The sequence below is a fragment of the Orcinus orca genome, chromosome 8, assembly GCF_937001465.1.
Source record: "Orcinus orca chromosome 8, mOrcOrc1.1, whole genome shotgun sequence".
Taxonomy (NCBI): domain Eukaryota; kingdom Metazoa; phylum Chordata; class Mammalia; order Artiodactyla; family Delphinidae; genus Orcinus; species Orcinus orca.
This window is the reverse complement of record NC_064566.1, coordinates 34227859-34242127: the sequence shown is the minus strand read 5'-3', so window position 1 is coordinate 34242127 and position 14269 is coordinate 34227859. Positions and strand designations below refer to the sequence as shown.

The following is a 14269-nucleotide window of genomic DNA, read 5'->3' as shown; positions in this document are numbered from 1 at the left end:
TGATCATAGAGGAAAAGCTTTCAGCTTTTCACCACTGATTATGATGGTAGCTATGGGCTTGTCATGTATAGCCCTTATTATATTGAGGTACATTCCATTTATACCTATATTTTTGAGAGTTTTTATCATGATGGATGTTCAATTCTGTTAAATGCTTTTTCTGCATCTGTTGAGATGATTTTCTTCTATCATTTATTTTGTTAATGTGGTATACCATGTTGATTGATTTGTGGATGTTGAACTATCCTTGTATCCCTGGAATAAATCCCACTTGATCATTGTGTATAATTCTTTTAATATATTGCTGAATTTGATTTGCTACTCTTTTGTTCAGGTTCTTTGCATCTATGTTCATCAAGTATAACTTCTTTACTTGTAGTGTCTTTGTCTGACTTTGGTGTCAGGATAATGATGGCCTCATAAAATGAGTTTGGAAGTTTTCTTTCCTCTTCTAGTCTTTGGAAGATTTTGAGAAGGATTAATTCTTCTTTACATGCATGATAGAATTCACCAGTGAAGCTATCTGATCTGGACTTTTGTTGCTGGGGACTTTTGTTGGTGATTACTGATTCAATATCCTTACTGGTAATTGGTCTGTTGAGATTTTCTATTTCTTCATGGTTCAGTTTAGGTAGGTTGTATGTTTCTAGGACTTTATCCATTTCTTCTAGGTTATCCACTGTATTGGCACATAATTGTTCATAGTAGTCTCATGATCCTTTGTATTTCTGTGCTATCAGTTGTCATGTCTCTTATTTAGTTTCTAATTTTATTTATTTGAGCCTTATCTTTTTTTCTTGGTAATTATGGCTAAAGGTTTTCTATTGTTTATCTTTTCAAAATAAAACAGTTTTATTGATCTCTTCTATTGTCTTTTTGTCTCTTTTATTTATTTACCCTCTGATCTTTGTTATTTCCTTCCTTCTACTACCTTTGGCTTACTTTGCTCTTCTTTTTCTGGTTCCTTAATGTCTAAAGTTAGGTTGTTTATTTTAGCTTTTTCTTGGTTCTTAATGTGGGCATTTATCACTATGAACTTCCTTCCTAGAACTGCTTCTGCTGCATCCCGTAAGTTTTGGTATATTGTATTTCCAGTTTCATTTGTCTCAAGATATTGTTTAATTTCTCTGTTGATTTTTCTGTTTGTTCAGTAGCATGTCCTTTATTCTCCACATATTTGTGAATTTTCCAGTTTTAACTTTTCCTGTAATTCTATTTTCATACCATTGTGGTCAGAAAAGATGCTTGATATGATTTCAAACTTTTGAAATCTATTGACTTGTTTTGTGGTGCTAATATATGACCTTTCCTGGAGAACATTCCATGTGCACTTAGAAGAATGTGTATTCTGCTGCTGTTAGATGGAAAGTGCTGTCAATGCCCCTTAAGTCCCTCTGGTCTAACATGTAGTTTAAGTCCAATGATTCCTTATTGATTTTCTGTCAGGATGATCTATCCATTGTTGAAAATGGGGTGTTGAAGTTCCCTACTATTATTATGTTGCTGACAATTTCTGTCTTCAGGTCTGTTAACATTTGCTGTATATATTTTAGGTGCTCCTCTATTGAGTGCATAAGTATTTATAAGTGTTATATCTTCTTCTTTGATGGATCTCTCTATCATTATAGAAAGATCTTCTTTTCCCCTTATTGTGATCTTTGTCTTAAAGTCTATTTTGTCTTATGTAAGTATAGTTAATATTGCTTTCTTTTGGTTTCAGTTTGTATGGAATATCTTTTTCCATCCTTTCACTTTTAGTATATATGTGTCCTTACAGCTGAAGTGAGTTTCTTGTAGGCAACACATAGTTGAGTCTTGTTTTTTTATCCATTCAACCACTCTGTGACTTTTGATTGGAGAATTTAGTTAATTACATTAAAGTAATTATTGACAGATATGGACTTACTATTGCCATTTTGTTAATTGTTTTGTAATTCATTTGTTCCTTTCTTCCTCTCTTGCCTTCTTCTTTTGGGGTATGATAATTTTCTGTAATGGTATGCTTAGATTCCTTTTTCTTTATCTTTTGCATGTCTTTTATAGGTTTTTGCTCTGTGATTATAGTGAGGCTTTTATAAAACATCTTATAGTTATAACATTCTATTGCAAGCAAAACAAATTAATTCCAAATGCATACTAACGCTCTATATTTTTACTTTCCTTCCCATGTTTTATGTTTTTGATGTCACAGTTTATATCTTCTTAGCTTGTGTATCCTTTAACCAATTATTATAGTTATACAATTTTATTGTAGTTACAGTTATTTTTACTACTTTTGTCTTTTAACCTTCATAATAGATTTACAAGTGAGTTACCTACCCCCATTATAACATGAGTATTTTAAATTTAACTATGCATTTACCTATACTAATGAGATTTGTACTTTTATATGTTTTCATTTCAGTTTAAAGAGGTCCCTTTAACATTTCTTGAAAAGCCATTCTAGTTGTGATAAACCCTTTCCACTTTTACTTGTCTGGAAAACTTTCCAGGTAGAGTATTCTTGGTCCTCAAATTTTTTTCAGTACTTTGACTATATGCTACTCCCTTCTGGCCTGCAGTTTCTGCTGAAAAATCTGCTGATAGTCTTATGAGGGTTCCCTTATACATAAGTTGTTTTTCTCTTCTTGCTTATAAGATTCTCTCTTTGTCTTTAACTCTTGACCCTTTAAATATAATGTGTCTCAGTGTGGTTCTCTTTGTTTTCATCTTTTTTGGAACTCAGTGGGTTTCCTAGATATGATATTTGTTTTTTTTTCCCCATGTTAGAGAAGTTTTTACGCATTATTTGAATATGCTGTCTCTGTCTCTCTCTCTTCTCCTTCTGGGACCCCCTATAATGCAAATGTTGGTCTGCTTGATATTGTCCCATAACTCCCTTAAGCTGACTTCACTTTTTTTCACTCATTTTTCATTTTCATTTCATTCATTTTTTCTGCTCTGACTGAATTCCACTTCCCTTTCTTGGGGTTTACTGATCCTTTCTTCATTTTATGTAGTATGTGCTGAGCCCTTCTATTGAATTTTACAATAAAATTATTGTATTCTTCAGCTCTATGATCTCTGTTTATTACTTTCTTATATTTTCTGTCTCTTTATTCAAATTCTCACTTTATTCATGCATTGTTCTCCAGACCTCAGTAAGCATCTTTATGACCATTACTTCGAACTCTTTATCAGGTAAATTGCTTGTTTTCATTTCGTTAAGGTCTTTTTCTGCAGTTTATCTTGTTCTTTTATTTGGAACATATTTTCCTTTGTTTCTTCATTTACCTTGCCTCCCTGTGTTGATTTCTGTTCATTAGGTAAAACAGCTACCTCTCCCAGCCTTGAAAGTGTGGCCTGTGATTGTTCAAGCTGCCTTCTTTGTTCTTAGTGGTTCCCAGTATTTGGGGGGTGTGCCAAAACCCATCAGTATCCCAAATGGGAAGATCTCAGTCAGCACCTAAATGCAGGCTGTTTGGAAGCTGGACCCTCAGGCAGCAGCTTTTAAAGTCTGCAAGTAGATCTCTTTCAAAGAAAGATTGGAAGATGGGCATTTGTGTCTGCTGCCTCTACTTTTAGCCCTGGGGAGAAAACCAGTTAAGAACTGTTTGTTTGCTGCAGCAATCAAAACAGTATGGTACTGGCATTAAGATAGACATGCAGACCGATGGAACAGAATGGAGCCTAGAAATAAATCCACATGTATATGGTAAATTAATCTTCAACAGGATTTCCAAGAAAACAAAATGGGGAAAGGATAGTCTCTTCAACAAATGGTGCTGCGGAAATCTGGACAGCGACATGCAAAAGAATGAAATTGGATCCTTATCTTCGTCAACTGAAAAAAAATCCACAACCTGAAAGTTGAGAATTATGTTTTATTTGGCAGACTTTCTGAGGACTTCAAGCCCAGGAGGCAGCCTCTCAGATAGCTCTGAGGAACTGCTCTGAAGAGGTAAGGGAGGAGCCAGGATACATAGGAGTTTTGCAACAAAGACCAGGTAGTCAGAACATCAAAAGATTACTGTTAATTAAAGAAAACCAGATACCTTAAGTTAATGAATTAGCGCTTTTCTTTGTATGGGAAGATGCAAGAATCTGGGCTAATTGAAATCATTCCTTTGATATGCACCTTAGCTATCTGGGGCCAGTATCCTGTTCTTTCCCATCCTGAGTTCCCTCAGGGCTCACCATCTGGGCTGTAGTGGCTTGATGGCTGCAACATCCTTTGTTTACCGATATGGCAGGCAACATTTTTCATTCACATCTTACACCATCACAAAAATCAATTCAAAATGGATTAAAGGCTTAAACATAAGACCTGAAACTGTAAAAATCCTAGAAGAGAGTATAAGGAAAATCTTTATGACATTGGTCTTGGCAATGATTTCATGCAGATGGCACCAAAGCCCAGGCAACAAAAACAAACAAAATAAGCTAGACTACCTCAAACTAAAATGCTCTGCACAGCAGAGACAACAATGAACAGAGTGCAAAGGCAACCCATTGAAAGGCAGAAAATATTTGCAAACCATCTATCTGATAAAGGGTTAATCTCCGAAATATATATAAGGAACACCTGTAGCTCAATAGTTTTAAAAAAATAACAAAACCTAACCTGATTAAAAATGGACAAAGGACTTGAATAGACATTTCCCCGAAGAAGTTATACAAATGGCCAACAGATATATGAAAAAATACTTAATGTCATTAGTTATCAGAGAAATGCAAATCAGACCACAATGAGATGTTCTCTCACACCTGTCAGGATGGCTATTACCAAAATGATGAGGATGTGAAGAATTATAATGAACTCTTGCATACTACTGGTGGGAATGCTAAATGGTACAACTGGAAAACAGTGTGGAAGTGCCTCAAAAAATTAAAATAGAACTGTCATATAATCTAGCAATCCCACTTCTGGGTATTTACCCAAAATAATTGAAATCAGGATCTCAAAAAGATGTTAGCACTCTTGTGTTCATTGTAACTCTCTCCACATTAACCAAGATGTGGAAACAATCTAAATGTCCATTGACAGATGAATGGGTAAAGAAACTGGTATGTGTGTGTGTGTGTTTATATATATACATATATATATATATGTATATATATATGTGTGTGTGTGTGTGTGTGTGTGTGTGTGTGTGTGTAAACTAGTTACATCTATGCCTTAGAAGGGTTATAAGGGAAGGTTTTTCTGGGGGTGTTGGTAATGTTTTATATACTTTTCTGTAAATATGTTATTCTTTAAGGGAAAGTTTGTTTAAAAATTATATATATTGTATATTATACTATATAATATTATATATTATATGTATATATATAGAGAGAGAGACAGAGACAGGGAGAGAGACAAAGAGAGAGAGAGAGAGACATACTGTGTTATGAAATGGCTCCTGTTTTCCTTAAATTTCCCTAAGCCTGAGAATGTGGTACAATTGCTTGAATGATTTCAGTAAAAGACATGCAAACAAAATCTAGGTGTTAGTAAAAAGTCAAGTTTAAATATTATCTCAAATTATCTGAATGAAGAGAGAGAGAATAGCATGCCTAAAAAAAATTTTTCTTGCATGGATTGCTGTCTAAGAAACGAATTTGTATTTCTATATATGAGTTATTTCAAGACTATTACATAGTATTATGCCAAAATTTATAATTTTATCATCAAACAGCGACAGAAGAACCATCATACAACCAAAATGATTTTTTAAAGTAAAGAAAAATCTAGTTATTATCTCCTTATTCACTTATTCCTCCATCTCTTTATTATATTTGTTCTTATGCATTTCTTTGCCCATAGTCACATTGTTTTTGGAGTTTTGGAAACAGCGACAAGCCAGACTGGAATATGAGTGGGACCTGGTGGACTTTGAGGAGGAGCAGCAGCAGCTGCAGCTGAGACCTGAATTTGAAGCTATGTGTACACATAGGAAAGTGAATGCAGTGACTAAGGTATATTAGGAGACTGAAATAGGCAGTATATTCCAATGGACACCAAGCTGTGGGTGGCCTCTCAAGTAATGATGTGTATTTCAATTTGCCTTTAAAATACTCTACAACATATAAATCATACAAACTTGTTTACTCGCTTCTAATATACATCTTGAACGCATGCACAAGTAGGTAGTAAAGTATAATGAGCCCCAGGATGGAATCATCACCCAGCTTCAATTATTATTATTTCATGGGCAATCTTCTTTCATTTATACACCTACCCCTCCCTGCCACTAGATTATTTTGAAGCAAATCCAAGTCATCATATCATGAAATACATAGTTTTAATACTAAGTGAAATAAAAGGAAATGGAAAATAATGTGCATGCTGTGGGCTTTGTATATAAATATATAGACATGGAAATGATACTAAGTTAATGCGTGAAAATTAAAATAGTATTGTATTAAGGTAGTGGGCTTACGAGTGATTGCTTTATTCGACCAAAGTTTATTCACCTAGTCCATTCTAATTAATTATAATGGGAAGATCATTGCACTGGTGTCTGGAAAGGAGAGTCTAGATTTGGGGATAACTGGCAAACTGGCTGTATGTTGTTGACTGAGTTATTTGACTTCTTGGTACCTCATTTTTGTTTCACTTGAAAATGGAAGATACTTTGCAGACTCTTGGCTGCATATTCTTAGAGTCCCCACCTTTCCATAATCTATAATCACCATGTTACCTGATGCTATTAAAGAGAGAATAGAATATGTCTCTAAAAATCTCTTCAGTAGAATTCCCTACTCTGTTCAGGACACTGTTCTTGTGTATAATACTCAACATTCTTCTCATAGTACAGGCATTCACTAAACGTTTATTAAATTGCCTTGAAACATTACAAAATATTCAGTAAATGAATGAAGAGAAAAATCACCTCAGAAAATACATTAACAATTTGGGTGGCTATTTGAAATTAATAAAAAATATATTAAAAGAGATATTTTCATAATAATGACATGATGTGTATTTGTTCATACTTAATGGGATAAAGAAGAAAATAAAAGCAGGCCTATTGGCTTTGCCAAACACCGTTGACCAAAAGCAAGATGTACTGAATGTTTACATTTGAAACAAGTTGAAAAACAATATGTATTGATTCACTGTGAATCGTCTACTTCACTTAGCTTTAATGGCTTTGGAAATGAGAGTTTTTTTTTTTTTTTTTTTTACTTCATTGCAGTGCTTCTTCAGTGGTTAAGCACAACCAGAATTCTTACATTTGAGTCTGTTGGGAACACATACATGCAGGAATGGACACACACACATGCACACACAAATATGCACACACACACGAACACACTGACACATTGGATACACACATGCATACACATGTACATAATCAGATGTATCCACACACATCCTGGGGTTCAATAGAGCTCTTGGGCAGCCTACCCTGACTGCTATGTTCTGTTTGCATTCAGTCCTTTCTGAAAAATCCTTGAGACTGTACAGATGTAAAATCTTATATGTTAAATAGAATTACATGATTTAGATTTCTGCTGACAACTATTTTTTACTGTATGACAGTATTTTGGCCGTAAGATCTAACTGCCTCTCGATATAGCTAAAAATATCAGCTGGTATAATTAATATCTTCCATTAATGACTTAAAAACCCATAATTGTAGAAAAGTCTGGGCCCCTGAACTGTGTGGAAGAAGACAATTAATCCTATAAATATAAAGAAGGCACCCTACTTAATATCATACAGAGCAATTACAGAGCAGTGCATTCAACTCAATTCAATTTAACTCAATTAGAAAATTTTAACATCATTAAGGCATGTCCACTTAAGCAGCAGCCCTCAGGTTTTGACTTTGTTTTTCCTGTCTCCCTCTCCCTAAATACAACTCTAATTCAACACTCAGGAAATAATGTGTATCCTTTATATCTCATATCATTTGTAAAATATTTCATCTGAGAGCCCTAAAGGTTTCTACCTAAACATAAGGAACCACTACTAGAATGTAGCATTCCATGAGCTGTGGTGAACCCATTGAGGAGGTTTCTACTTTAACATGGCTTTGTGATTTTGACTACTGCTTGGATTCCCAACTTTGTAGATTTTGAATTTTGCTGTGATTTCTTCAAAATTACAGGAGGTGGAACCTTACTTGCCTTTGTGTAGTCGTATTCCATGGTACTTTTTATCGGGAGCCACAGTGACTTTATGGGTGAGCATTGTTTAAAAACTATTATCATCTATTGATGTAAGATCATACTGGGATTACCTCAATAGTTTTGTCTGCAATGGCTTGAGTCCCTCTCTTCCCTCCCACTCCACAGTATTTTTTTTTTATCTTGAATGGAGCTCTTATATAGAATAAACTGTAATTTGCATGGATGTGCCATGATTAAACCTTGCATAAAGAGTTGGGGGGAGAGAGAGGTGCTTTATCTTAAAGCCCGTCCCTCTCCCTCCCCCAGCTCTTTGTTAATTTGGTGATAACTTGAAACCAGAACAGTGAAATAAGTAATTTGATTACAGACTATTTGTTTAGTTTTTTTTAAAAAATTATTAATTTATCTTTTATCCATTTAAAATACTTATACAAAATGAAAAACTTTATACCATTAAGGTTCGTTCTCTTGCCAAGATAAATGGAAGAAAATGTTACATCTTCTACATGAAGAATTTAATTAGCATATCCCATTGTTAGGGAGTCAGATTTTTTCCATGCCTTTTACCTGATAGATTTCTCCATCATCATAATCTATTTCCTGCCCTCCCCTTTCAAAATGTATGTCCTCTTACAGTTGACCTTTAGTTTTAGGAAAACAGGCAAGGTTACCCTCTGAGAAGTTAGCCTGTTGAAGTATAAATAATTAGCAGTTGTAGACTGTATTTTAACCTCACCATTCCATATTGTCCTATAATATTTTATCTCTAACCTTTTTTGATAAAGGTATTGGTTTTTCTATTTTAAATGTGTGTTTTCCTATATGATATAACAATCATTTTAGGAGAGATGATAGAATAAAAGGGGGTGATAATCAATTTGGGACACTCCTTGAAAAATATTCTGGAGTGTGGTTCCAGAAAGATCACTGTCATTTATTTCTAGTACTCATTCAATTTGATTCAGTTCCTCAACTTTCACAATAAAATTCTCCAATCATTGATATAAAGATCTTTGTGATTTTGTAATATGTAAAGGTATAAAATTTATACAAATATCTAAACTACCAGGCATATCAGACTACTAATGGCAGTATTCTGAGGGGAAATGAAATCGAATCTTTAAACGTATTTTTCTTGAGAAAGTAAGTGATCTTCACACTACGCATTTAACTACAACCTAGAGCAGAGGTTACCAAACATTTGCTGTAAAAGATATATTATAGGCTTTGTAGGCCACAAATCGTCTCTGACACATAATTGTCTTTATTTTTCTTTACAACCTTTAAAAATGCAAACAAACAAACAAAACATATTCTTATCTTAAGGGCCACGCAAGAACAGGTAAGGCCACAAGCAGACTCTGGCTTGCTGGTAGTTTTCCAACTCATTCTAAAGGATAGACCTAGAGGATGGTCAATGAATACTTTTCTATTTTCGATTGACTCAGCTGCTACCATACACTTATCGCTAACCCTTTTACGTTCCTAGTTTTCATTTCCTGCCATCTATGGTGAGAGGGACTGACTTGTCTTGCTTTCCATGTCAGATCTGCTAAACTTAATATATGAGTTGAAGAGAAGAGTATGTTTCAGATATATATGCATCACAGGGATTCAGAGACCAGAGTGACCAGTTTTTGTTTCCCTTCCCCAGATGTCTCTGGTCATCGCGTGTATGGTAGCTGTGATTGTATACCGCCTGTCAGTCTTTGCTACATTTGCTAGCTTCATGGAAACTGAAGCATCCTTAAAGCATGTCAGAAGTTTCCTCACTCCCCACATAACCACATCTCTCACTGGATCGTGCTTGAACTTTATTGTCATCTTGATCTTGAATTTCTTTTATGAAAGGATATCTGCCTGGATTACAAAAATGGGTAAGCCGGCCAAATCATTAGTATGACTCTGAAAAAGGGTTCCTATCAATGCTATACCTCCATTCTGGATAATCCCCAAGGGAGTTCTTTTTTTGTTTGTTTGTTTTTGTTTCAAACTAGTTTATTTAGGGGTTCCATTTTCAGTCCTCAATAGATTTTATGTATTTCTCATATGCGTCTTCACTCATTAGTTCATCTAGTTCTGAAGGGTTACTGAGTGTCGTCTTGATCAGCCAACCATCTTCATAACAAGATTTGTTTACAAGTCCTGCATTTTCTGTTAGAGCTTCATTAATTTCAGTTACTTCTCCTGATAGAGGAGAATAGAGTTCACTAGCAGCTTTCACACTTTCCAAAGCACCAAATTCCTCTTGTTTGTTCAATTTTTTCCCAACTTCAGGCAGACTACAGTAAACAACACCTCCCAAAACTTGCTGTGCAAAATTGCTGATTCCCACTGTTCCAGCACCGTTTTCTGATGTTGCCCATTCATGTTTGTCTGTGAATTTACGACCCGACAGCAGAGTGGGGCCGGTGCGCAGCGCCGGACAGCGCCCGGACGGCGCCCGCCCGCAGTCCCCAGGGCTGCAGCGGGCAGGGCACGTTGGGCGCAGAGATGGCACGCAGGCTGCAGACCGCGGCCCGCACGCTCCGCGCCACTCGCAGCGCCCTGTTCGCAGGGGTGCAGAGGGTCTCCGCACGCCGGGAGTTCATTTTTTAAAGGCACACTTTAAGGCAGTTTTGCTCTACAGGTAGACCCATAGCCTGGTACTTCAGAATCCCCTAACAGCTACATTCAGGCCTATTATAGTGGAAGCAGGAAAAATAACTAAAAAGAATTAGGACTCTGTAGATCTTTCTGAGTATTCTTACCTTAATCCTTCCTTGATGGGGTTAGTTGAAGCCTAAATAAAATCCTCACACGTTTCTAAAGTCACAGATAATTTTTATTTCATGTGTATGGTATTTAGAATGTATTGGATTTTGAAAACTATTGTGAGGAAAACAGAACAATCAGGTCCTCCTGAATAAATCTAAAAGTTAGTGCTTCTCTTTTCAGTTGTCATGTGTTAGAACCTGGATTATGTTCTTTTAAAAATTTCTCCTAAAGCCATGAGGGAAGGTGAAGGGGTCACAGGTGGAGTGGTAGGTTCAGTCAGGAAGACTAGCACAGAGCACAGTTGCTCCTGGCCTTGCCCCCAGCAAGTTGGAGATGAGATCAGAGACTCAACTCCAGGCCTCAGCTTCTTCTGGGACTGCTCTCTCCAGGAGCTCATGCCCCCCTCCCCTAAATCTGTACACTGACAGTGTGCCCAGTGGTAACCAAAAAGGCAGCACAGTATTTACTCAGCACTAGAGTAAGCACTGGGAAGCAGCTGTCATTAAATCTATTTTCAAATTTGGAGTTCTTCTCTCTCAGTTTTACTTATTTTTTCTGCTTAGCAACAGCCAAAAACTAAAAAATTATAGCAATTAGCACCTACAAACAAAGCACCTAAAAAATACCTCAGCTTTCGTCAATGAGAAAAATCTCTTGTATTCACATTAGAGATTTTGTAGAAATGCAGCTAAATTTCAGTAAAATGGAAGCGTTATCTGTGTCTTTAGAATATGTGCTACTGTTTCAGTGTTGCTGAAAATGTCATGGATTTGGCTGGATCAGCTTGTGCTCTTGGGAGATCATCAGTTCAGAAAAGCATGGCCCCTTACTCTTTCATGCCTCATGTTTTTTTACTGTGGTGTGAAGAGACTCTAACATTTTCTTATCTTTGGAATTCATAAAATGATAGATCATGATCATGCATTTTAAGGAAAGGAGAGGGAAAATATGTACTATTACGGCCACCGTTTGCATGACATTGTTTTCAAAACTGATAAAGCCGTTTAATTCATGAGAGGAAAGCACAATTCAGTTTGAAATCATCCTCTGCCCTTCATAAGATTCACCTTGTTTACACCTGATTGAAAACAGAGCGAGATCTGATGTGTTTACAGGGTATCATATAGTGTTACGGGGATAAGCATGAGGCTCTTCAGTCTAATAGGCACTTGAATTCCATATTTTGACTGTGTGACCCCAGGCAAGTACTTCATCCCTCTAAATGTACTAATGACGGTTTCTCAGCCTTCTCTGTTGATTAGATTAATACACAATCTCTAATTGAAAGCCTAGTGCACATCCATAGCTACTTAATATTGGTCAGTTATGAGGGGAAGATTTCAACAGACTCTCAGAATAATATGACTAGATATCCACTTATCCCAGGGATTAAAAAAAATAAGGAGAAGCAGGAAGGTGCATTATTAAACCTTGGTGTTTTTTATTTACCAGAAATTCCTCGGACTCACCAGGAGTATGAGAGCAGTCTTACCTTGAAAATGTTCCTGTTTCAGTTTGTAAATTTTTACTCGTCCTGCTTCTATGTAGCTTTCTTTAAAGGGAAGTTCGTGGGCTATCCGGGAAAATACACATATTTGTTTAATGTGTGGAGAAGTGAAGAGGTAAGAATTCTCTAGAGAGGTGAGGTTTGTGGCTTCAGTAACTCAATGTTAACTAAATACCTTTAGGTGTGCCCCACACTAACTCAGATTTTATCAAGCTGCAGGAAAAGTCAAAGACACTGACTGTCCACAGAGCATATTGGTCTTAGAATCCTGCTGTCTGATAGACTTTCCAGTTCGTTCTGGGCAAGAAGTTATATTGTACCTATTGTTTGGTATAAAATATGAACTATGAACTGGAATAAGTAAGTTCTGTATTCCTGAAGACTTCCATCAAAGGACGAATAACTTTCTAGAGGTACAGCAAAAAGGGCTCTACCGCGGGTACAGAGTTAGAACAGTTCAGTGCTTTCCAAACCTGGCTGTGCATCCAGATCACATGGAGAAAATAACAACTTCCAGCCCTAACCCAGATATAATAAAGATTCAGAATTTTCTAAGGCCCAGAAATCTGTTTTTAACATATTTCACAGCTGAATCTAATGTAGCTAGACTGGTGATCAAGCTTGGAACTTGGAACTAAATATCCATTTATATTTCTTTAATATCTGTTCCAATGCAAATCTTCAGATTCTCACCCTCTGGTTTGGGATTTCTTTTGTTGCAGAAGTCCATCTTTCATCCTTTACTTTATTTTTCTCCTTTTTCTTCTTACTAGTGTGATCCTGGAGGCTGTCTAGTAGAATTGACAACCCAGTTGACCATCATAATGACTGGGAAACAGATCTTCGGAAACATTAAAGAAGCCATTTATCCGTATGTATGACTTACAAGTTTTTGCTTTTTTTTAAGCAAGCATGAGAGATTTCCTCTGGAAAAAATGGAATTCTTTGATTATCATTGTGCCTTTGTTAGCTAATGTTTAAGTCAACAGCAACAAAAAAACTTCACTTTTAATCAGCAGTCAAGAATATATTGGGACTTCCCTGGTGGCACAGTGGTTAAGAATCTGCTTGCCAATGCAGGGGATACAGTTTCGATCCCACATGCCATGGAGCAACTAAGCCCATGCACCAAAACTACTGAGCTTGTGCTCTAGAGCCCACGAGCCACAACTACTGAGCCCATGTGCTGCAGCTACTGAAGCCCGTGTGCCTAGAAGCCCGTGCTCCGCAATGAGAAGTCACCACAATGAGAAGTCACTGCAATGAGAAGCCCGCGCACCACAACAAAGAGTAGCTCCCACTTGCCACAACTAGAGAAAGCCCGCATGCAGCAACGAAGACCCAGTGTAGCTAAAAATAAATTAATTAGTTAATTTAAAAAGAATATATTAAGGTAATACAGACTTTTAAATATACATCTGTTGCTTGAGAAAGTTTAGGGAAAGGTAGTTATCTCTGTCTCCTGTGAAGTTTCCACTGGGAAATCTGTTATATGCTCTGTAGGTTATTCTTCGTGTTCCATTTTATTTCTCAAAATTACTAAAAGTTGAATTCTTTAAAAATATCTGTGTGTCATGGACACATCTGTTACTGAACCAAACTCGGGTCCACTCACCTGCCTGCAGTAAATCCAATCTACTGACACCAGGTTATGGTGAAGGAAATTGCAGTGTTTATTGTAACTCACCATACAAATAGTCTGGGACAGCTAGTGCCTGATGGGTTTCAGAAAAGCATTTTCAAAGTCCAGGTGAGGGAGTGGGGGGTACAGGGTATGTGATCAGCTCATGCACAAATATCTGATTGGTTGATGATGAGGTAACAGGGCTGTGTCACAGGGGTTAACATTAGGCTCTAGTAGGTCTGGGGGCTATGTGCTCATGGTCATCAAGTAGTTAACCT

The 14269-nt window shown here is 36.5% G+C and overlaps 1 protein-coding gene and 1 pseudogene across 11 annotated transcripts in view; one reads left to right on the top strand and one right to left on the bottom strand.

Annotated features, from left to right (window-relative positions):
- ANO5 (anoctamin 5) overlaps positions 1–14269 on the top strand; it is a 98113-nt gene that overhangs the window by 65181 nt on the left and 18663 nt on the right. For all 11 annotated transcript variants that reach the window (XM_049713479.1, XM_049713476.1, XM_033409477.2 and 8 more), the window contains 5 exons: positions 5789–5940; positions 8082–8156; positions 9758–9980; positions 12313–12482; positions 13141–13238. In XM_049713479.1, coding sequence (XP_049569436.1) covers positions 5789–5940; positions 8082–8156; positions 9758–9980; positions 12313–12482; positions 13141–13238 — 718 coding nt within the window. The remainder of the gene's footprint in view (positions 1–5788; positions 5941–8081; positions 8157–9757; positions 9981–12312; positions 12483–13140; positions 13239–14269) is intronic.
- On the bottom strand, positions 10121–10694 carry LOC105748543 (glycine cleavage system H protein, mitochondrial-like; annotated as a pseudogene).